Here is a 25593-nt window from a genome sequence, read left to right as displayed (position 1 = left end):
ATTCTGATAGTAAAATACCTACTCTACATTACTTATATACTAAGTGGGAGTGTAGTATCATCGTACGCCCACAAATCCCCCACGCACTGCCAGCCAACAGCCCGCGGGAGAGATGCGCGCGCCCCGAGAGACGACCGCCGACTGAAACGCGACATCGCCACCTGCCCTGCCGAACTGTGGCGGACATAGCCGAAGCAGTCGGCGGAAAAATTCCACAGTCTGCTTCGGCCATGTTCGCTCCAGTTCGGCAAGAAAGACCTTCGTAGCTTCTACCGCGTATTTTTCCAGCCAATCCCCTCCTTGAACCTTTGTACCATGCCACCCCCCTTCCGAAAGTAAACTACTGCGGCAGCTTTCCTGCTGAAAGCGGTCCTACCAGCGCTTCTAAACCTAGCAACGCTTCTAAAACAGCATGTTTTTGTGTCAACGAGTTCTTTTTTTATAGCGCACAGCACACAGTATTGGGTCCCAAGAAGATAGTGTAAAAAATACATACACCTAACTGTTCGAGCCAAAGTAAAATACTATTCTGAATAAAATATTTATTTAAAAAATACAATGTCTGGAAACTGCCTGGGCAAGCACTGCTTGCCTTGCTTGCCCTGACGAGACGCCACTGTATGATGTCAAGTCAGCCATCCTGTCTTCATCCACTGGATACCGTCATATTGTTTTCGTCTGCTAGAGTGTGCTGGTGACATGTTAGTATAATTTTCTGTTCACCATACCTTTAACCTCGACTGTTGGCATTGAACTTTGTCATTGACCTTGAACTTTGACCTTGAAATTGAACTTTGACCTTGAATTGAACTTTGACCTTGAAATTGAAATTTGATCGTTGACATTGATATTTGACCTTGACCTTTGACTTTGACCTTGACGACCATCATGTATCCGACATTTTATGTTCAGTACATACTACTATGAGCTACCGCCTGCTAGTGGTCATTGCCACCATTTTGTTTTCGTCTGCTGGAGGACACCATCTTGTATGTGTAATCGTCTTACCATCATGCTAGTTTTATTCTAACCTGCTACAGTGCATTAATCATTTATTATTACTGAGGTGCCCGCCATCTTGAAATTTCACCACCATCTTTAAATTCTGTAATTATTAAGCTAGAAATGCGGGAGAAATTCCAAAATTCACCGAAAAAATCAATTATTAATTTACAAATTGATTAGATCATTTCCTGTCCTTGGTTAGATTCTTGACCGGTGACAGTTGTAAGTAAATATTAAATAAATTTTAGATTCTGTTTTCCATTACCTTTCGCGGAGTTTATTAAGCATTCACTTTACGAAAAACAACTCAAGTCAATATACCTGACCAACGAATTAAATACAGTGCCGATTAGCCTAACATGTAAGTCTAATTTTTCTATAACCTGAATAACCTATAAGCCATTCATGTACAAAGCCATCCATACATATATGGGAGAGCAGGGTAAAGTGGCCAGGGTGGGCAAAGTGGCCATCGGCTGTTACTCCGCTGGTGAGTGCTGAAGTCTTGTGGCGAGGATGTGAAACATTTTTAAGAGATGTCATTAGTGTTCTGAGAGCACCCGGCCTGTTTGCAGGGAAAGTTACTTGATTTATTAAGGTTTTACGGTTTTTATTATTTCTGATGTAAGTTAAGTGATAATTACTGTTGGTCATGTGTAAATGCTTAGTAATGACATAATTATTTAATATAGCCTAGCGAAAAGAGCAAGTTTTATACTTTAAAACCACATATTAATAACTGTAGAAGATGTCGTAGGTTTTTTTCCCCGCTAGTTTTTCTGAAATGACGTCTCAGAGGGAAAAGTGGCCAGGTGGCTGGCCACTTTGCCTGACTACATGACCATTTTACCCGACCGTATGTTAACTTTGCCAGAACTGTATACTTAGCTCTATTTATGTATGCCTAAATGATAAAAGAAACTATTGAACCTCTTAATCCTTTTGATCTGCACTATAAATGTTTAACGTGTATGGAAATGTGTGTATGTTGTTTTCGTGTACTCAGTTCCAAGTAAGTAAGCTGCTAGGAGAAGCATTTTTACGAGTAGCTTTGCCAGCTACAGCTATTAATGGATTTCGGAAATGTGGTATTGTTCCGCTGGACCCTAACATATTTTCCGACTCAGATTTTTTCGCTTCAGAACACATGGATATTCCATTAGCCAATGTTAATCCTGTAAAAGTTGGTAGTAACGATGATGCAATGTCTGATGGCGGTGAATAAATAGCTCAAGGAAAAGATGTAACAGTGGGTGGTGTAGTTGATACAGCTGCTGGTAGTGAAGGTACGATGACTGACGGTGAATGTACAGTTGCTGATGGTGACAATACAGCTGATGTTGGTGAAGGTACAGCTGCTGGAGGTGAATACAAAGTTTATGGCGGTGAAGATACAATTACTGGAGGTGAAGATGTAGAAGCTGGCTGTGAAGATGGATCAACTAAGAGTGGAAAGTCCAAAAACATTAGCAAATGTCTATATAAGAGTCCAGTGACGGGTTCTGAACCAAGCACATCATTTGCAATATCTCCAAGAGATATATTACCTTTGCTAAAATCCAACATCACCAAACGCAAAACTAACCGTAAGAAAGGTAAAGCAGCGATTCTTACTTCGAGTCCATACAAGAGAGAACTTTTGGAGGAGAAGTCTATTAGGGAAGGCCAAAATAACAAAAAGAGAACCAAAACAAGCAAAAAAAGTCAAAACAAAACATTTACAAATCTCAAACCCCCCCAAAAATAGAATTGAAATTATGAAAAAACCTGCCAAAAGTAGGCGAAGCCTTTTCAACGAAGAGGACGAAGGTGAGAGCGATGACGCTGACTGCTTATATTGTGAAGAAGCATATTCAAACTCAAAAACAAATGAAGTGTAGTTTAGGTGTTCCGGATGTCACCGCTGGGCTCACGAAGAGTGTGGTTGCTGCGAAGAGAAAAATTGTGACTTTTTATGTGAAGGCTGTAGATGCTAAACTGTTAAAGTTATGTTTGATAGGTTAGGTTTTAATTTTTAATTGGTTCTTGTTTAAGTAAAGTCAAGACATTTTATTTGAAGACACATAAAACTTTAGCACTGTTTGTTAACATAGTGTAAATGCAATTGATTTTTTTAATGATGTTTTGTTGGGATTTTAGTTCGTAATTTTATTTTATTTAGATAATGTTGAAACAATTTTTTTTAAGTCTATCTCCTGAACTTGCTAACAAATTGTATACACACACCTTGGTTTTATATTTATTATAATGAGTTGTGTTAATGTTTTACCCGACATATGTGGGCAAAGTGGCCATTTGGTACAATTAATTTTAAAATTTAATAAAAAAAATAATAGTTTGCATGACATAAAAAACTTAATATTTTTTTGATTGTACGAAAACTATATTAAATGAAGGGTTATTTTATATTTCAATTTTGATTACATTATAAAATTTATGTATCGTTTTATCTTAGGATGGTCACTTTACACATACCAAGTGTCTCCGGACCATGAGACCAGCTCATAAACAATATCAGACGTATAGGCTAGTCATTTCTGGACCGCATGACCTTCTTCGTCGTTAGTTAATTATATTCAATCAGACTATCGTGACATTTTTATACATAGTAATGGACCAAGTGACCTTGAAAATTTTTTTAGTAACACCAAGAGGTTTTTAACTAGTAAATATTCAGTCACTACATATTTTACTACGCGCAATCAATAAAAAGGAAGCACATTCTACAAAACGAAAGCTCATTTAACGAAAAGGAGGTACATTCTAACGTACATTCAACTCGGTAGGATGCGATCGTCAATGTTAAGTTAGGATATAATGTCTCCATCAGTCTATGAATCTATCAGTTTGTAGTTCCATAAGTCATTGGATCCAATATTCATTTGCTCCAATAGTCATTGGATCCATCAGTCATTGGCTCCAATATTCATTGGCTCCAATAGTCATTGGCTTCATCAGTCATTGGCTCCAATATTCAAAGGCTACAATAGTCATTGGCTCCATCAGTCATTGACTCCAACAGTCTTTTGACTCCAAAAGTCATTGGCTCCTACAGTCATTGGCTCCAACTGCCTTTGTTTAAACAGCGCCAATGATATTTGGCTAGAATGCTAAGAGTCTAAGAGACTATGAGGCTACAAGGCTACAAGTATAAAAGGATCTAGACTGCATGGCTAAAAGACCGTGTGGCTAAGAAACTACATGTCTATGAAGTTACAAGGATACAAGTCTAATCGGCTCCAAATGCTCCCAAGCTCAAATGCTCCAAATGCTCCAAATGCTCCAACAGCTCCAAATGCTCCAAGAGGCTCCAAATGCTCCAACAGCTCCAAAAAAGGCTCAAATACTCCAAAATGCTCCAACTGCTCCAAAATTCTCCAAATGCTCCAAAAGGCTCCAAATGCTCCAACAGCTCGAACCGCTCTAAATGCTCCATCAGCTCGAACCGCTCAAAATGCTCCATCTTCATTTGGCTCCAACTGATTTCAATTACTTTTTATTGAACTTGACATGCTTATTTGCATGTCTTTATTAGTATACATTTTGGCTGGCAGTGGTGTCTTTTTTACACCTTTAAGTTATAAGTTTTATTTAGAAATAAGATTTCGAGAAATGGTAGATACCATCTTGAAAACAAATATCAAATTTTCTTCAAGTTTATACACTTACATTTAATTTAAGCCATTATTGTATGTTGCCAGCTTCCCTCAGTTTTTTGAGTATGAAGGATATTTCTTTGATGTTCGAATATTTTCCTGCACAAAGCGAACCATGTAGTAGTCTTAGCCTGTCAACCAATATGTTAGGATCTTCCCATGAGGTATAATCAATCTCTTCTGCCACCATCTTCCTTGCACATTTATAATAAATATTAATATCTCTGATGTCTTCCGTTTTATCGTCAACCACAAGGTCACTTTCGTCATCGAGCCAGTGATTATCACAAGCTTGATCAGGATAATTTATTTTATTATGTCGTTTCCATCATTTTGGTCTCAAGCCACCATCACAGTCTTCGATCTTGCCTGCTTTAGCTGCTTCAGCACAGTCTTCGGTCACGCTACAAGCTTCAGAGTCACTGTAGCAATCACCGTAGAAGGCATCGTCTTCACCCAGATTACCGTAAGAATTCGATATCGTTGATGTCGAAGTGTCTTCATCGTCTCCATACTTACTTTTTAGGAGTCAATCATTTTTACAAAGTATGGTGGATCTACTGAATATCGGCTTGAATGTATTCTCACTTTTCACGGTGTTGTTACTTCCATTAGTTTCAGTCTTCACGAAGCCTTCAGCATCCTTCAATTTATGTTCTTCGTCACGATCGGGTGAGCTAATACCATCACGCTCAGGACAATGAAAATTATTGTCGTAATGCAGATAACTCTTCTTTAGTCTAGTGGATCCATCGATGTCCTCTATGCCGTAAGTAGGCTTGGATTTACATGTTCTACCATGTCTTTATAAGCTGTCAATTCTTTGTTAACGTCATAATATATTAATAACCACTTAGCCAAAATTGTTTACAGAATAACAGACATAGTAATTCCATGCCTCAAACACCGCATCGCTTCGACGATGGTCCAGAACACAAAAATTATATCTGCCTCTCAGACACTGCCACAGTCGCCTCGGCGGACCTTGTGAGGTCACCAGTAACTTTCACCTGCCGGAGGGCACACGGAAATAAGTATTGTTAGTACACACACGCAGCGTCCTCCGAACACAAGAAGCTTCCAGCTGTAATGCTGGATAAAATAATATATTAAAATATACAAAACAACAAGAATGCCTTGCAAACTATCAGATATTCCACCCATGCCTTTAAACCATATATCGTGAACGACGAAGCCCGACAACGACTTTCAAGTGACAAGGAGTAAAGAAAAAAAAATATTTACATGAAAGTAAACATGTATCCAAGTACATGTGGTGTACGAATACTCTTTGCCTACCAGACACAAAACTATGTACTACCTACTAGTGCTAACCTTTTATTTCCAGACATATAAAATAACAAATTATAACTATATAAAATATCTTTACATTAAAATAAAAAATAAATATAGTGTCAGGAGAATACTAAAAATAATTAGTGAATTAACTGAAGAATTTACACAAGCAAAACTGTATTCCTTGAATTTTACCCCCACATAGACATGTGCTTATATTCGTTAATATTACCATGATATTGTTATTAGTAATAGAAAAACATAAATAACAAGATGTATCATCGACAACCTGAAAAAACCAAACAACCCCTACAGACATATAGAAATATGCAACCTACATCGAAACGACCACAAGATGCCCAACCCAAGACGCAAACCCAGACACTTCATAAAACCACAGAGATAGCCAGGATGAATTGCATCCCATATACAACCATGTACCTTTCCAGATGCTGTACTAAAAATACACATCTATGCAAATAAGAACAGGTGTAACCGCCATAACTGAAAATATATATACAAGAGAAACAATACATTAATACCACCGAAAATATCACAGCCTCAAAAAAAATATATATAAGAAACACAAATCAGGAGAGTGAACTAAAAGAGCAATTTCAAAAGTCTAAACTGAACAGAAATTAGGGTAAATATTTAAGTATATTGTGTGCGTAGAGTCTCAGCAGACAACACCTGGATGACGCTCTCCTCTGTGATGTTAAAGATGGCGGCGTGAGTATGTGGCGCTCCCTGGGAGTTTGTTTTAGACATAGCAGTATGGCAGCATTTGTTTTAGCATATTTGGGGTGGGGTTTTTATAAACATAGCAGTATGGTGGCATTGGTTTTAAGCATACACGGAGTGGTTTTTTTAAACAAAGCTAGTATGGCGGTGTTTGTTTTAAGCATACTCGAGGTGGTTTTTTTACATAGCTAGTATGACTACGTTTGTTTTAAGCATACTTTATCTTTTGAGATTTAGACATAACTAGTATGGCGGCATTTGTTTTAAGCATACTTTATCTTTGGAGAACGTAAGCATATATTCCTTATTTATTTCTCTACTCCTCAACTGGTCTCGTGGTCTGGTTGGTAAGGTGTCTGCTTTCGAACCTCGATGCTCGATGTTCTTGCATCCCCTGGATCAAACCCCAGCCACCCAGCATTTTTTGTACACAACTCCTGCCTTCGAAGTGACAGTGGCGCGCTCTGGCAACGAACGGTGGAACTAAGGTGATGAATGTCAATAACAATGGCGGCCTCCAGCAGACACTGTTTGGTTGTCAGGGTTACGTAATCAATATTTAGACATTTCCAGGCCGACAAGATGGCGGCCCCCAGCAGACGGTGTCTCCTGGGGGCCACCATCTTTGATTACGCAATGTTTACATTTGTCCCAGAACTCCTTCGTTCCTCCTACTGGTATATATAAATTTATTGAGTACTTGAAACATTGTTATTATATTAATTACATAAAAAACACAAATGCACAAATTTGATAACTATTCTGTTTCAGACACAAATGCAGAAGTCGACTGCAGCTGGTTTTCTCAACGCCATCCATCCACTTCTAAAACTAAAAAGATTATTTGGTCTTGAGACATTTAATTTTTTAGCATCTCAGGAATCTGACCATGAAGTAATTTTTGTTAAACTTTCCAAAATTTCAGCTATTTATACCGGAATCATCACAGTTATGATTCCATTGAGTCAAATGATATGGTTCTATTGGTTTTCTTTTGAAATTGTTAAAAGTTTCACAATTCTAACATCTGGATTCATTGGTTGGAGTTTTGCAGTTATAACTAGCTTAACTGGACTTGTGGGAATGCACCTGAACATTTTCCGAAGACTGAATTTGAAGAGAAAATTAATTGATATCGACAAGGATCTTCTGAGTCGACCACTTGAATGTTACAAGGAATGGCAAAATAAATTAAAATTTATACCGCTAGCATATGTTTTCCTCGCTGTTATAGTTATTCATGATATTTTTGAAGATTTGTGGAACATATATATATTAAAAGCAGTGTTTACAGTCGGGCTCTACATAGCTCAGGCCGTTGTTTTAACAATGACTATTAATTATACAAACTGGGTGCTTGTGATTAAACATAGAATAAAAATGTGTAATGTTTACCTTATTGGTAAAGAATCAGACCCAATGCAGTCTAACGGAACAAACAGGCTTTTTACAAGGAGTACACAACGAATCAAAGCATTCAATTCACATATAAATAGAAATATTCATAGAAATGTAACTGCTCTAGCATCGATTTATGACGAACTGTGTGATGTCATGCACCTTTTTAACTCTACTTATGGCTCTCAGGCACTGCTGATAATTTTGATGTCTTTTATAAATACTACGTTTTTTGTGTTTTTTGGTTTTCATCAATGGCTCGCTCCGTCAAACACCTGGGTTGATTTTTCAGATTATCTAACTTCAAACTTAACAGCGTTTATGTATGTCACCCAGGCTGTAGCAATCATCGCGTCATGCAGTGCCGCTAGCAAGGAGGCGAGGAACACTAAAGTCATCATCCAGAAGACCTTAATTCAGAGAAAGGCAGGCGAAGCCACGGAGAAGGAACTCAAAGGCCTTTACGACTACATCTGCTGCAGGGATCTCACTTTCAGCTGCGCAGGGTTCTTCACGCTGGACTACCCTCTAATAGCCTCCATGGCCGGGTGTGTAGCTTCCTATATCGTCATACTGCTTCAGTTTTACGCTTCAGAAAAACGCCATTAGTTCTAGTCCTAAAGAAATTATTAGAGTTTACATGTACATAAATGTTTTTTTCTCTCTGAGTGTATATTTTCAGTAAGTGTTTTCTGTGCACTCTTATAAAACATAATTGTTATATTAAATAATATAAATAAAAATATTTTTTCCTGAAAAGCAGAGTTTGAAGCCTATTTCTTCAACTAGCATTTATTTTGATGTTAATGTACAAAGATTTTCACATAACTCTGCAGAAAAGACTGTCCAAGCCCCAAAACTGTTACGATAATCTTGATTTCCTGTTGTAACGCCAAAGAAGTTAAGAATGCCATAGTGACACAACCGAATTCCATAATTCGTTCAACGAACAGAGACCACCAAGTGGGACAAGCGGGAAGTTACTGAATACGTCCCATATAATTATTATTTTGTGTTAGAATTATTGTTAAAAAGTATAAATGTGTTGCCCAAACCTGGCACCGATATTTGCAATGATAGAGGTTCTGGATTATTTTTAAAAATTTCAATGAAATTTAATTTTAATTATTTATTTCATTTCATTAGTTAAAATTAATTTAAATTGATACTGCTAATTTTTCTGTTCCGTTCTGAATCATTTTTGAAAATAAAAAAAATTTCAACAAAATGTAATTTTAGTTATTAATTTTATTTCATTAGTTAAAACAGATTTAAATTAATGGTACTAATTTTTTTCGGTTTCCTAGGTTTTGGTTATTTTAATGTCTTTGCCATGTGTTTTGTCTTTAAATAAATTTATGTTTGCGTTATCCTACGTTCATTATTGTGACTGTCTCTGTACTTCATGTATGAGATTGTCTTTGTACTTTATGTGATAGTTTAAGTGCCTGACTATTAAAGGCTATGACTGTTGGCAGGCACTCAAATAATATATAAATATTTAAAATAAGTAAATATACACATAATGGATTAAAATATATTTTTTTCTGAGCACCAGGAATCAGTTTTTGCGTTTTACTAAGGAATTAGGCGGAACGGACTTTCAGAAAGTGCTGCTGTTTACCGAGAGCTTTGTCATCCGATTTTTCCCGACGGAGTGAGGAAGCTACCATGATTATTGCCCCTATATTTTATCCCTATAAGGCACGGAACTCCCGGTACGGATTACTGAAAGCCCTCCGTTTACTTTCATTGCACCTTTAATTTCATTACCCGCTATAAACGTAATGGTCATTACTAGGGACCGGAAAAATTCGCTGGTTCAATGACCTGCAGGATGAACTCCATAGTTCTACGTACACTCGGTCAAATATCACCCACTCATTGGCTGCTGTCTTGTGAGACGTCCCAACGTAGCAGCCTGTGATTCGATAAAGCTTTGGTTGAGTTTTTCTCATTGTCCCAGCGTCATCCAGGTGAGTTGTGAGCCAATAGCAGAGGCAGCACTGAGGTATAACTATTTGTATTTTAGCCTATCGCGAAATGAATACGCGAATTTTTCCGGTCTCTAGTCATTACTAGAGCCACGGAATTTTCGCGCATTCATTTAGTCGCAAGCTAGAATGCAAACCTCCACACTGTCGCACTGTGTTCATGATTGGACCGCAGTTATTTGGACACGCCCGTCTACGACCGTGAGCCAATGATGCCCAGCTAGGAGAGAAGTAAGCGAATCAGGTAGTGCCAAATAACAAGGATAAAAATGTTCTCGCTAAGAAATCAACCAATGGGAAAGTAAACATGGGTCGAGCACACCTATAACTTTGAAATCTATCCTGAGGCCAGAGGAATCCGCGAAATTTCCGGGTCTCTAGTCATTACTCAAACATCATAGCTGTCCTATGCACGACGAGAAGACTGCGCGCCAGTCCTCAGAATACACCATGCTAGAAGCACCAGCGAGCGTCTCACTTATCGTCCCGCCTCACTGACACAGATACAGTACAGCCCTGACAGGGCCGTCGAAGCCCACGGCGCGTAACGTTCCCTTGCCTGACGGTTGTCTCGGGATGCGCCATTAGAAACAGAGCACTCAAACGTTTTAATTTTTTTTACGTGAATACGCCTTATAAATCGGGATGCCATTTCTAAAAGTACAGTTTTACGAAAATTGGGATAAATTTTGAAACTTTATAAATTATAAACCTGGTTTAATATTTCATTAGGAGTAATAGGCACGTCCTCAAACGTTTGATTACTGGCGATTCATCTACTTTGCGAGCAGATATTGTACCTACGCGTTAACAAATATGAATAAATTTTTTTTATCTATTTTTGCAAAAAAAAAAAAAAGAAGGAAATTATCCAAACAACGTTTGAAAATTTTCAAAAACGTTTATGAAATAATTATGAGACGAAATTACGAATAATATTGCGAAAATATTACAATGTCGAGGCATATGATGAAACCATTCAATGAGAATTGCAAGATATGATAAGAAAGAACAGCTTATGACCATGTGCCGAACACCAAACTTCCCTTTTAAACGATGAAATCACGTAAAAAAAACTTACGGTCGAGTCCCGTTACAGTCTATGCAATTTTTTTTGGGTACGACGGTGTTGGGAAAGGAAATCGAGGCGGCCATTCCAGATTAGAATTATTTGTAACTGAGACACAAAGTAAGCATATTTCGGAAGTGATCTTGTTTACACGCGATAGGGTAATTTGAGGCTGTGGCTCACCAGAGCGTAACTACATTACAACACTCAGGAGTGGGGGTGATTGATTGTTGTGTAGTGGAAGGGGGAAAGGGGAATAACGAATAAAGTAGTCAGGCGCCAATAAGATTCTTTGCCGGGTTTCCGTCGCCATGTTTGTTTCGATTGTGAACATCCGGTTTACACATCCATTGTGTACTTTACTGTCTAGTTTTATCGTTCAAGAGAATTATTGAATATATATATTTTTTATTTTCAAGTGGAATATTTTGTTTTATTTTACAAGTGGACTATTTGAAGTGTGAAGGCACCCTTCTAACGAAATTGGTGGTCATCAACCATTTAAATTTTACTGCGGATGAAATACGTGGAGTAAATTCGACAGGAAGTGAAATATGTGTGGTCAAAGGAAGCGTCAAGGCCGACCCCAGATGCAGAGTTGCCACATTTCTACACCTACGACTATCACTGACACATAATATGTGGCGTGTCGCATATAACGTGCGAGTACCATTCTTAATTAATTGGGCTTACTCAACGAAGAACTTAAATAGTTCATGTAACATTAACCACATTTTAACCAAATTTAAAGAACGAGTTGTGTAGTGAGTTAACGTATGAAAATCATAAAACAACCACAGTGCGCTGCATGCTAAATACTGTTTAGTTCTGCGTACGTATGGTTGCGAGCCATTTGTTTCACTTTCCTTTTAAAAGTGCTATGAAATTGTTATAGTTATGAATTGTACTGCACTAATTGGAGAGTAAAATAGTGAAATACTCTTGTTTTTTCGCTTTATGAGCTCTGGAAATGGGCAAAAAAACTTGTAGTTTGTACCATTTCCTGGTTTAACTTGGGTTTGTGATGGTGCTGTTTAATCAGCAGCTTATCATCACATAGTAGGTTCTTTCCGCAAGGACGGAAATTAAATCTACCCATAACGAAATGTACATACAACAGTACTTCACTACTAACAGAAAAACAAAGAAAATATATCATTGGGACTGTCACTGGCTAACACTTGTTAACATTTGTTCATTTATATTATAGATCAAGTAAGAGAAAAGATAAAATAAAATATAAAATTAAAGAATCTATCATATGAATTTATAATATCCACTACCTGAAACATTTCTTTAATATAATGTACCAAATTTACACCTGACTAGTGTTTTTTTAATGCCTTATATTTTAAGGAAGTTTCTTATAAACTGAATTTTTTTTTTGCTTTTGATTATAAATTCAGATGTTTTATACAGTGTTTTTATAAATAACAATAGTAGGTAACTAAGATTTTTGAAATTACTAAATACTTGTTTATGGCAATAAATTAGATGATAATAAAGTTTTTATTAAAAAATAATAGAATCTAAGAATCATAAATGTATTTGTGTGAAAACAGTATGGATCTTTTGCTTTCCCACAAGTTATCGCTTTCAAAAAAATTATGTAAACTTATTATAATTTTAAATAGATATATTGATTTGACATATTAATGCTTAAAGTTGGAGAATAATTGAAATGACTTTTCAAGAAGTGCTTAAATTGTTATTATTTGTTTTACTAACTTTCCATATACTTTGAGAAATGAGAATTCGACTAAATTTATTGTGTTGACTAACAATTTGTACTATCCAAACAAGAAAAATGATAAAGCGTTTAAATACAAACATTTGTAATCTTTCATGCGGGATTTATAATAAGCACCCAGATTTTTGTGACAATACAAATATGGTAACAAGTCATTGTAAAATTATGGTGTATTTGTGCTTAAATAGAGTGCTTGTTGGGAAAATTATATTTATAATTAAAGTGTTTTTAAATGAGAAAAAGTGTAGTTACTTAATATAATAAATTTTAAAAAGAACAATAACATCATAGTATGTTTTATAGAATCAAGTGTCATTTTCACATTAAAAATTATTGCATGTTTTACAGGGACACCATTGGGGCACAATTGCCAAACGTTTTTGTTGTAATTCGACAAGTTATATGCTGTAAATGTTTTAACATACCTACTGCTTTGTGACATACAAATGTTTGCTTTAACTAGATGTTTTTCATAATTTGTGTGATTAAACTACTTACATTAAAAAAAAACGGTATGTTACATATTTCACAAGAATGCTCTATCCGTTTTATTTTAGTATTTTCAAAGCAAATGTTTGACAATTAATTCCCAAAGAAAATATATTGTTTCTGTTTTCTACTTCACCAAAATATGTTATGTGATTTTAGATTGATCGAAATTGATTTCGTGTATGTGCCTTATTATTATTTTTTTTAATTTTATCACTATAGTTCGTGATTATAATAGTTACGATAATGTTTATTTGTTAAATTTACAGTTTTGAAAGAAAATTTCTGCTGAACTGATAAAGAAGTTTATGCAATTGATAGCTAAATTAATGTATTTATAACAGTCTCTATATAAATTTAGATCAGGCAGAAAATTATATGTTTGCATGATGCATATTATATATTTACTTATATTGAGTAATAAATTACAGCTAATCCGTTGTGTTAAAATTGTTTGTTCCTTTAATTTTAAGTAATTATTTTGTGTAAATGTTACTCCTCCTAAACTTCAAAACTTCTAGGAACTCTGGGGTAAAGTGCTACATAGTTGTAAATAACTCAAGCGAAATTTTACTTTAGATTTGTTTTTCTTGCGATATCGTTGGCTGAACACGTCCTTTTTATTAATAGTTAAAGTTTATACTCAAAAGAAAATATGTAATGAAGAATGTTAAAGAAATAGTAAATAAAAATAAATGTGTTACAATGACATGTAAAATTTTTGTTACTGTGTTATTTTCCTTGTTCGTAAAACAATAGTCATAATATATTTCCTGTTAGTTTATTGTGACTTACAAATAATTTAAATTGGTGCATTAATATGGTGATACATGGTAATCACCTCAACCTCTGCTTATCAAGGCAATCGACATATAGGGAGCCACTAAATTCTAGTTATTATTTGACAGCAGGCTGGGCTGCAAAAACGTGTGCATTTAAAAGATTTTTACTACTGGATAAATGATGTTTGTTTCACTCTAAAGAACTAGGTACCAACAACAATTGCTTAACTATCAAGTAATTAATGTGCATTTAAGATATAAGGACCAATGTGGCAGTGATGGTATTGAATCTTTTTTACCCATTACTGGCTTTCGTGAGCACCAAAAACGTTACAATAATATTATAGAATGTGGTAGCAGTCAATCAAAATTATACCCCAACGTGATGTACACCAATATTATGAACTTAAGTGTGGCACCAGGATATATCTGGAAATTTGAAGATCTCTGTGAGATAAATAAACAGTGAATTCAAAAGTCCATCATTTATTTCAATCATTGTCTGTACTAAACACATGAATACGATCATTTTCATTTTGAAATAGAAACCCTACCTTTTGGTAAGGCCGGTTCCAAATAGTCACAAACACTCACCTCAAGCACCAACTCTATTACCAACTCACAAGGTAAACACTTGTTTGTCCAGATGGGGCCTTACCTGGATATTAAATTAAAAACATCAGAGGAAATAACCTAGATGCTGAAAACTTTTAGAAGGTGGCAGAACATTAACAAAACAAAACAGGTAAGTTTGGAAAACACTATTAATATTATTCAATGTAATAAACACACACAGAAAAATACAAACACACACATATATTTAGGGAAGACTTTCCATAAACAAAATACAAAATAAAAATTGAATCCACATTAAATTTCCAGGTACAATGAAGTTTTGTTTTATCACAGCAAATTTATCTCAGTTACCTTTATAAAAAAACGTTTTGAGGTTAAAGTGATAATGATTCAAAACTTAGAAAATTAACACAATTTAAATTTACATATTACATGTGATTTAAAGGTTTTGAGGAGATAAGTCATTTTCAATACTCTGAAACAAACATGGCAACCAAAACTATCAGTTTTGGCACAGGAGGTGCAGAAGGTTTAAACAAGAACAGAAAACAGCCAAACTAACATTATGAGCACCATAAACACAAACTAACTTCTTTAACTTTACCAAGTGCATCATACACAAAACAAATCCAAGAAAAGACGTCAGATACATTAGCGAATTTTACATATATCGTTGCACAACACTATAAATCAGGCTTAGAATATTCACAAAACTTATACTTAGCTCTCCAATGACTCCATACTCTCGTCCCCCCCCCCTTCACACACTCTCTCTCTCTCTGATGTCATTGATTCATGGTGATGTCTTCTTGATGGTCCTTGCTGCTCCATATATATTGAACTACATAAAACCCATAATATTTATACCCTAAATTTTTCCCCCTCCCTTCTTTTACCACTCAACTTCTCTGGGATAAAACAGAAAGTCTGGAATGGTAACAGAAAGTTCTTGAAGGTTCTCCACTGTAGTACAAACAATCGATACACAGGCAAGTCTTCCGGTTTGTATTCTTCTTGCTAAGAACTCGGTTGGTACCCCTGAGTTTGAAGATGTTTTGGCAGGAACCTCTACTTAGTCTGTGGTTTTTGCTTGAAGTTTACAGTCTTTTACAGCACACAGCAGTAGCCTATTTATGATTAGTGATGTTACAGGATATGATGATTCCACATGTTAAACATGTAAGGTTACAAAATTTTCTTATACCCTTATATGTTTTCAAAGTAAAATGCTAAAACGAAACGTCTCGTGACAAAACACACGGTCACATTGGGTTCTTTAAAATTTGTTATTATAAACTTTTTTCTTTTGAAATAGTTTCTCGAACACCAAGTGTCACAATTTCTATAGTCCTGAATATTGAAAACACATTGCAGCTGACTTATAAAAGTTAATAGTATTTTCAGTACTTCCGAGCAATTAAACGGTTTCAAATTTTATTTTTGACGCAGCCATCCGTCCCAGATTTGAGGAAATTAAATTTTTTATCGTTTGATGCAACTGATTTAATTTCAGTGCTCATTTTTCTCTTAAGTATTTCCGTTTATTTATTAATTTTGAGATTCGTCTCGTCAACAAAGAGATCATTAAAGACATATTAAAAAATAACGCCGTGCATCAATGAATCGTCTAAATGAGCATTTACGTACTGGGATTCAAACCCAGATACTCTGGATTTTGGTGTTTCCTGTTTACGTTGACTGTTTATTTAATAGGTTTCCCAAAAGCGGGATGGAATCTTCACACAGTCCTCTGCCGACTAATTCCACAGCATTTTTTCCTGGAATTTTTTGTTGTACATGTTCGTCTTTAGTATCATAACTGTTGACAAGTCGCAAAGCTTAAAAAAAACTCTGAATACAAAAACGAAAACTGCTAAAAATTGACAAATTTCCTACAAAAGTAGAGAAATATACTTCTTCTTATTAGTTTTTACCAAAAAACTCAAAGCATTTTTGTGTACGTCTTTTATTGTAATTATGTTGGCTGGGCACGTAATAATAATTGGTAATATAAGTTTATAAGCGCATACGTATTAAAATAAATTAAACAGCTAATTAGTGCAAATAAATGTTGGGTAAATCATGTTACATTTTAAGGCTGTTTAAATATTTATCTTCTCATTTTTATAGACAAAACCCGTGAATAAATTGTTTATAATTTTTGTGTTGAGTGCGTGTAGTTAGTCAACTAATACATCCATTAAAATATTTAATTTTTGCAATATCAAAATGGTTTTATTCCGAGCCATTTAAAAAAATCTGGTAATATTTTTCATTCAAACTCTCTCTCAAATAATTTATATTATGAAGTAAACATCTTGAAACGTTTTATATTAGATTTTTACCAGATATTCTAATTACAGTAGTTATGCCCGACTTGGAGGCGAAATAATAACAAAACATGGCAGTCCTGAACCCACGAGAAAAATTTTTTCCCAAGTAAAAAATGAAGCCTCAGCCATCAATAGAACTTACAGATTTTAGGGTTACAAGAGAATTTTAATATTTGAAATGTATAAAGTCTGGATTTAATTAGTTGACTTTAAAATACGTGGATTACCCTGGCGGTTTTTGAAAGCGTTATAAAATGAGAATTTAAATTAAACTTAGGTAAGTAATTTGGAAATAGTACAATGGAATTATTATATTTCTGCGTGCTGCCATATATATATTGTTTATGATGAGAATGCATTCCGAAGGCGTGCAATGCATGGGACGGGTCAGTACTGCCAACCTGACCGGCAGGGTTTCTGCCAAGGTCACTTGGAGCTACGACCTCCTGGCTGAAGGAGCTCTGTCTCAAGGAAGAGCCGAGCAATCCATTACTAACACCCTACTGTCTCGTTCGATTGGCGCGACGCTTTCTCTCCCCCACCCTCTCCTTCCCTTAAAGAAAAAAAAAGTAGTCCTGGCCCCCCCGTAATGATGATTGATTTGCGTGCGAGAACAATTAAGACGTGTCGGGGAGTTTAACGACTCGCTCTTCCGACCCCTCGTTTTTCACCCCTCCTGTTCCCACTGTTCCCACCCCCTTATCGTCCGTGATGTTGCTAAAACAACCCCCTTTAGAACTTCCTGACAACCTTTATACGCTCACAGTTCGAGCTGACGCGTTGAGTGAGTCATTTTATTAAAGCAATTGAGATCTTTGACCTTTACGTCGCATTTAGCTGTAACCTTTACGCCAGCATTGCCCGGAAAGAAATCAAATGTATCATCGTTACAGTAAGGGCGTTGGGTACCTTTCATGTGTTTAAAAAAAAATTGTTTAAAATTCATGTTATCGTGCAGATATTGGGAGTCATGATATTTGCATGGGATAAAACGTTTGCCGGTAGCAAAATTTTTGCATAGTTAGCTGTCAAAGCTATTTTTTTTTCTTTTGTGTGGTATAAACCTTTTAGAGCGTAAAACGCATTTTAAAATATATTGTATTTAATTTTTTTATTTTAGAGTATTATATTAATCATCATCAAAATGCGTCAATGCTAACCTTCAATTGATATTTATTATAACACTTACCCCTCTTGTATATACTATTAATAAAACTGTTTGCGGTAAAACGTTTGTAGACTGAATGAAATTATGAAAAAAGTATTGGAAATGGCTATTTACACGATTTAGAACTCAAAACTATCATTTATATTTTTTCTCCTGTTTGTTGGTTTGTCTGTTTGTTTATTTGTTCCAGCATCTATTGAAAAATACTAAACGGATTTTGATGAAATATTTTTCATCAGCTATCTCTTTGACTAAAATATATATTAGGTTATAAAATAATTACATTATTATATCCCTAAAGAGGTGAAAACGGGGTAAATATAGTTTTAAGATAATTAATTATATATCAGAGTCTAATCAAGCATAAAAAGAGATATTGGGTACCAATAATAAACACACTAATACTACCAACCACAATTTTGCTATTTTGTAAAATTCAACCCATTAAGGGGTGAAAAAGGGGAAAATTGAGTTTTAAAATAAGTAATTATATCGCCTAATCTAATCAAGAATAAGAACACATATTAGGAACCAGTAGTAATCATACGAATACTTCAAACCACAACGAAACCATTTTGGAAATACGAATACTACCCACCCTATGTATACAATTTTGTGAAATTAAATCCGTAAAGGGTGAAAAAAGGTTGCAGGTTGTTTTAAGAATAATTATTTCTGTGTATCTAATGAAGCGCAAAAAATATTTTGGGTACTGATAATAATCCTTCGAAAGTTACCAACCACATTTTCACAATTTAGCGTAATTCCACTTATAAGTGTTGAAAAAGGGTTTGAATATGGTTATAAAATGAATAAATAAACATATATATATGAATCTCATCAAGCATAAGAAAATATATTGGGTACCTACCAATAATAAACATAAGAAAACTTCCATACAAAATTTTACAATTTTGTGAAATTCAATCCATAAAGGGAATAAAAGAGGTAAGTATGGTCTTAAAACAAAAAATGAACACTTGCGATTGTGAAGAAACTCAGGTTATAAAATTAAGAAATAACAAATTGAGTGTAGAGTTACGTATTGGATTGTTTTCATTTATCGAAATTCGTCTCCGTGATGTGGTATGTCATCAAATGTGCAGTTACTAATGGAGTCTGGTATGACAAAGCAACACCTTCTCCCAAACAAGACCAAGGAAGGGTAAACTGTATTTTTTTTGTAATTGATACAGAAATATTCATGTAAAATTACATGGGCTTCAAAATTTGACATTGTACATTGTACTGTGCCACTAATAAATAGTGTTCGGAGTAATACGGGATTCAGATTCTTTACCGAGAATTCACGCTTTGTGTGGTCCAAGTACCTCCAATAATTAAAAAAAAAATTTGTTAACCGTTCCCTGAATAGCTTTCCAGTATTAACTGCACACATTAATAAGAATGATACAACAAAACAAAGTTGAATATTCGATTATCTTTTCCATGGTTTAAAAAATTAGTCTTGAATGAAACCTCAAATAAAATATAAAATTGTCGTCAGAAAAACTCAGTACTATCTCGAAAAAAAAATATTTTAGGTATGAAAAAAATTCCCGTAGCCATGTGTTGTATAAATTTACTATATATTTCTTATAGTATTATCGCCTAACTGGTTTCTAAAAGGAATCCTAAGTTAAAGTGCAGAATATTTTTTTCCCCTGTGTGCCGACGGCCTGGTGGTCTGGCCTGGCAGCGAGCTCACACTCGCGCACTCGCTCCCGTCGAGGTCGTCCCGCGAGTCCGCGCACTCGTCGCCCGAGTGCCTCGGTGGCGCCCTCCCCTCTCCTCAACGTCCGGGCTCCTCGCTCGACCCTCGTCTGCGCCCAGCGCTCCTGGCGGCTGTTTCCGTCGACAGCCCGTGATGCCTGGCGAACCGCGAGCCAGGCAAATGTTGCTGCCCAGTTGTTTCCAGCAAATAACCCAAATCCATATATAAAAAAAATATACCTGAACAATTCACGTTCATTATAAAAAAAATATTACTAAAAAAATCATTTAAAGTTAGCATGGACAAAAAAAACTGGATTGGGTGACACGACTGAAAATTTATGGTACATAAACATGGACGCTTTACCCACCTCTCCCTGAAAAAGCAACAAACCTAGATTGGCTATTAAATTTGCGGGGTATAAATGTGTTGGCATGGTGCCTTAGTTAATTCAAGTAAAACTAGCAATAAAATATGTTACCAAAACAATAACGGTGGGATTCCAAACCCGTTTACAGTTAGGGATTTACTTTCATGTCCCTTTTACTTTCACATAGGTACGTTAAGTAGTAAAATTTAACGGAGTAATTATTTTACTGGATTCTTAAATATAAAATTTTTGATACTTATGGCAGACCAATAACCCGAGACTGAATAATGTTCATAAATCACATTTAAAGGCATTTTATAATAAGCACCAGACGTAAATTCTATCAGTTGTCTTTGAGTTTTAAGGTTTCTTAACTTAAACTGAAGTTTTGGGGTGTGTTGATGTGTGTATGAAGTAAGATTAAGGGTGTCAGTAAAGTGTTGGTTATTTTAACTAGGCACGCTTTAGTAAGTGTATGTTGTTTATATTTTTGCGATTTTTTCTTCTGAGTTAATAAATCCATTATATTTGGGAACATCTGGAATAGTCGAGTTTAGGGCCATATTTAAGTCGAGCAAATTCACGTCCCAGTTCCTATGGTCTTGTTGGTGAAATATCGTGGGCATTTTCTTGACATTATTGTCTATACGCTTCACAAGATTCGCGCGGGGGCAATACGGAATCGCGTTCACAAGTTTTATTCCCCGCTCAAAACACATAACTTTTCATGACCATGCTATTAAATTCATTGCGTTATCAGAAAATAAAATTCTGAGTCCTCTGAAAAACTTCCACTCCCTCACAACTTGATATACGTTTAACTGAGTAACTTCCATATAACCAAATGACGTAAAAAAAATGTGGCGGAACACACCACCAGTGTCAGAGACACAAAATTTTCCCCCATGGCCCAGTTAGGAGCCGTACAGCAAACCCATCTACTTTACTGTTTCACATCTACTTAACCATGTAATAATTTCAGCAGCTAACAAATGTCTACATGTCTAAGTTAATGGCTGGCCAAAAACAATCCTGACATATGTGGGTATTTTCGGACATCACAAAATAATGCTGGTGACTCATAGAGAGACTCTGAATAATTAATGATACCCTGATCGTTAAGGTCATGTAGCATTTACTTGGATTGTTCTTGGGTAACGGTGTGAAACCTAGGTCATGACGGATGGAACAGGTTTTGGTTCTTGGTCCTATGGAATGGGAGGACAGTCTTATTATGCCATTACCCAGTGTTCGAAGACGGACCGTCAGTGGTTTTCTAACAACGGGTGTGTTTATAAATCTCTGCGTGTCCCTTAGGCCGGTGTTCCGGATACAACTTTACTCTTATCGTGTTCCTAGTGCACGATAGGACACGGCCAAGCTCTTATTTTAAGTGAACGGATGTTGGTGTCCTATCCGTTGCAGATCTCTTGCCCAAATTTCGCGCATGCGCAGAGCTCACATTTTCTTTGATTTCGTCCAGACGGTGGACCCACGTCTGGCGCCATTAACTCGTAAATAGTCACTTTAGTGATCGTCCGGGGACGTACCAAGCGTGTTGGTGTGACAAATCTAACTTCATGATTGCGTTACTATCCTGGAATAAATTTTGTACACTTTAACGGTCATGAAAAGAGATAATAGCAATTTGAAAAGCACTCGAGCAAATTACAAAGGCGGTTCTATTTTTGTGCGATGGTGCTGCTATATCTATTGTATCAGCTTAAATGCTTTGAAGCCAGATTCTAGCCTCGCGCCGGGCACCGCTTATTAAAAAGGATGCCTATTTGTTTCCTTACTGGGATTGGGTTTGGGCATGTTCTGGAATACGGCCCGCGATTTAGGTTACGGTTGTATTTCAACAAGGCAGTATTTTCGTTACCTTGCCCGAACGTCTTGGAATACCCCCCTTAGTGTCATGAACAGGGGGAATTTGGAGTAGGGGGTAAGAGGGGCACCCTTAATGCCGAAGCCCCGGCGCCGTGATTGCCAGACACTGTGCGCCGAAAGGGCGACCCCCCCATCATCGCTAATCGACGTCCGATGTCTCACGCTGCCACTCAGGAGGGACCCCCCCTCTCTCCACAACAGGCTCCCGCGCCGTCACGAGCTGATGCATTATTAAACGCGGTCGCCGGTTTAGACGTGACCCCGGCGCCTAATGATCCCTGCGCGCCGCCGCACGATTGGCCCGCGGTCCTGTGGTGGGCGGGGCGGGCCTGTTCCAATATTTATCCAGCGCGGCGGCCGTAGAGAGGACCCGCCGGTCGAGCGGTGAAGGGGGGGGGGGGTGTGTGTGTTTGTGCCGGCGAGGCGGGATGACGAGTGCGTCTGGCGCGGCGTCTCCCGTGGACCGGCACGCAAACCTCACGTCTTCCGACCAGTAACCATGGCATTACGTGACGGAGAACTGAACATAGAAGGCGTACAGAGTGCTTCCAAGGATCTGCACTGGATGTTTGAGGCCTAAAATCTGTTTATAAAAAACACGCTTTGTAACAATTTTCACTCTTCTAAATACGGAAAAAAGAACTACCCATACGCCCTCAGCGTATTTTTAAAAGCTCTTAGTTAACTGAAACCCATTCTGGCAGCAAGCGCTATGAATTTTACTAGTTCGATGGTTTTCTTCATATATATTATTATACCGTTACCCAAGATATTGTACTTTTATCATGTAACTATACAAATAAAATTAGATTATGTATTGGTTGTAGATATGTATTCCATTAATAAAACATTTCAGAGGGTTAAATTTTTTCAACACCATAGATCATATATTTTTTTCTTCTTATACATTGTTTTATTTTGGAACTTTCGATACCATATTCGAATTCGAATGGTATTTTAAAAGTACTAATAGGGATTGGAATTTGAGAAAACTGGAATTTGAACACATCTCTAGTCAAAATTTTAACATCATATTTATCATTTCACGGTATATTTGACCACCTGGCTAGCCATCACAGCCCTAATAACACTCGAGAAATTGTAAATGTTGCACGCCTTTTTACTTTTTTCGAAATTCGCTCGATTGTTGGCTATGGTTGGAGATTCATCGCGGAAATATTTTGTAATAAGCTAGTCGACAATCTTCTGCAATCTTCTTAAAACCTTTATTGATGGAATCAAAACTTATACACGTCGTAGCTATTTAAGGGCCCCGCCTACCCCGGGCACATAAACGTTGTGCAGAGCTTCAGGAACAGCAACGCGATTTAAAAATTACTTTTGAAATCCGGGTGGTGTTTGTTTAAAAAAATAATAATTTAAGTATACACTGAGGGCGGATGAATGATTCTCTTTCCGTATTTTTAAAGAATGAAAATGGCTAAATCTATTGTTTTCAATAATTATTAAGTTTGAAAAATTCGGTCCAGATTCTTGAAAGCACCCAAGGTACCTACATGTATTACATCTTTATCTACATTTCTCTACCATATGCTATAATGGTTACCACTTAAATCTTTTAGTTGACCTATGTACGACTCCACACCAGTCCACAGCCTTGCACTTAGAGGAGATATCGTGCTAGAAGCACCAGTCAACGTCGACCTTATCATCACACTTCACTAACACAAATACATTCATGACTAGGTGGTTTTCTTAAGGGCGATTTAAGATCGTTCCGTATTATAGTCAGTGTTTCCTTATTGACTGAGTTAGTTGCGGAACGAGTTTCTTTACTAATGACTGGAATTATTATAATTGGTTTAATATTTTTAATTGATAATTAATTTAAAAATATGCTATGGTTTCAGTTTCATTTTTTGTTTATTTTGATGTCTTTTCAATGTGCTTGTCTTTATGATAATTTATGTTTGTGTTGTCGTTTGTTATTGTGACCGTCTCTGTATTTTATGTATGTGATTTTATCTGTACTTTATGTAATATTTGTTAAGTATCTGCCTGTTAAAAGTTATGAATGTTGGCATTCAATAAAATAATTAATAAATAAATTCGTTCTAGCGCGTGTCAGAAAAACAATGATCCAATCAACAATACGCATAAACGCACAATTTTTTCAAGGCAAAGTAGTGATAAAAATATACCGCGTAATGAGAGTTCCTATAACGACGAAGCAGCAAGACTCTGATGATCAGACGGACGGAATGAAGGCTGTCCTAAGACCAACTGAAATAAGCTGTTTTCTACGTACTTTACAAACAAATTACAACAATTTGTTGATTAATCCTATGTCTTCTCAATCACGTTCCAAATTGTTTAAGAAACTTGTTGTGCAGAAGTAGAGTTTTTTTGTGACAAGTTATATTTGCATTTATTGCCATAATTATTTCTCTAGAAATTCAGGAACTGTATTATGGCGGCAATAAAAGCCTACATACCCTAAAAAGGTATTTACACACTATGCAAATTCACAGCAATTTCTCCTTATAGATTAAATCCAACCCCCAATATTTTTATTATAAACATTTTTTTCCTATAAAATTGATGATTATTATGTAGTTTACTCCCTACGAGCAGTGTTTAACATATGATAAAAATTTCATAATAAATTCTACCAGGCGGGGTTGCTGGGTGTTAAACGAGCAGTTATACACGGCAAAATGTTATTTTTTAAATGTCTTGGCTTCTACAGTAACATACAAACATTTTTATACCTTACTGACATTAGGAAATAATTTTAGCTTCCACTATGTGAAATATTTCAGTAGGAATATTCATGCACCTTTTAATTTCGCACGCTGTTTTAACGAGACTAGGACGCGAATGCATTATGCAAGAATCAATTGAAGCCAAGGAATAAAACCTTCACAGACGAAGCTTATGATGGATTTCATTTTCACCCTGCGAGTCACGAAGCCCTTTGGACTGGCGTGCCCACGGCGGCTCCTGCGGCCTAAAACTTCGCTTCCGTTCGAACAATTTCACTTGCAAAATAACCGGACCCCTTTGCTCCCTCACAGCCCTCCCCCCCTCCACCACCCTCATATACCCATTTCCTTACGTTCCTCCCACCCTTTCGCCCCCCCCCCCCCATCTTCCGCGGAGGCTAATTTTAATGGTCTTCCCTTCCGCAGAGAGCTTGGTCCACAAAGGAGCAGCTTTCCGCCCTTGTACCAACCCCACCGAGCCCCCCTCTCACCCTGGACGGACCACCCTTGCCGAAATAATAACGCAGCACCGCCCATTTAACTGGCTGGTTTCACCCCTTCCTCCACCCCCTCACTGATCCCACACACCCCAGGGAAGAAAATTCGTTAGGAGTTTTCCCGAGCGAACGGACT

General features: G+C 36.5%; 1 protein-coding gene across 1 annotated transcript in view; it reads left to right on the top strand.

The window, feature by feature from the left end:
- LOC134534528 (serine/arginine repetitive matrix protein 1-like) overlaps nucleotides 1-20128 on the top strand; it is a 55220-nt gene extending 35092 nt beyond the window's left edge. Inside the window, exon 5 of the mRNA XM_063373011.1 lies at nucleotides 19960-20128. Coding sequence (XP_063229081.1) covers nucleotides 19960-20128 — 169 coding nt within the window. The remainder of the gene's footprint in view (nucleotides 1-19959) is intronic.
- The last annotated feature ends 5465 nt before the right edge of the window (nucleotides 20129-25593 follow it).

Source organism: Bacillus rossius, chromosome 7 (genome assembly GCF_032445375.1).
Source record: "Bacillus rossius redtenbacheri isolate Brsri chromosome 7, Brsri_v3, whole genome shotgun sequence".
NCBI classification, from domain to species: Eukaryota; Metazoa; Arthropoda; class Insecta; order Phasmatodea; family Bacillidae; genus Bacillus; species Bacillus rossius.
The sequence above is the reverse complement of the archived record's forward strand: the minus strand, read 5'-3'. Positions and strand labels throughout refer to the sequence as shown.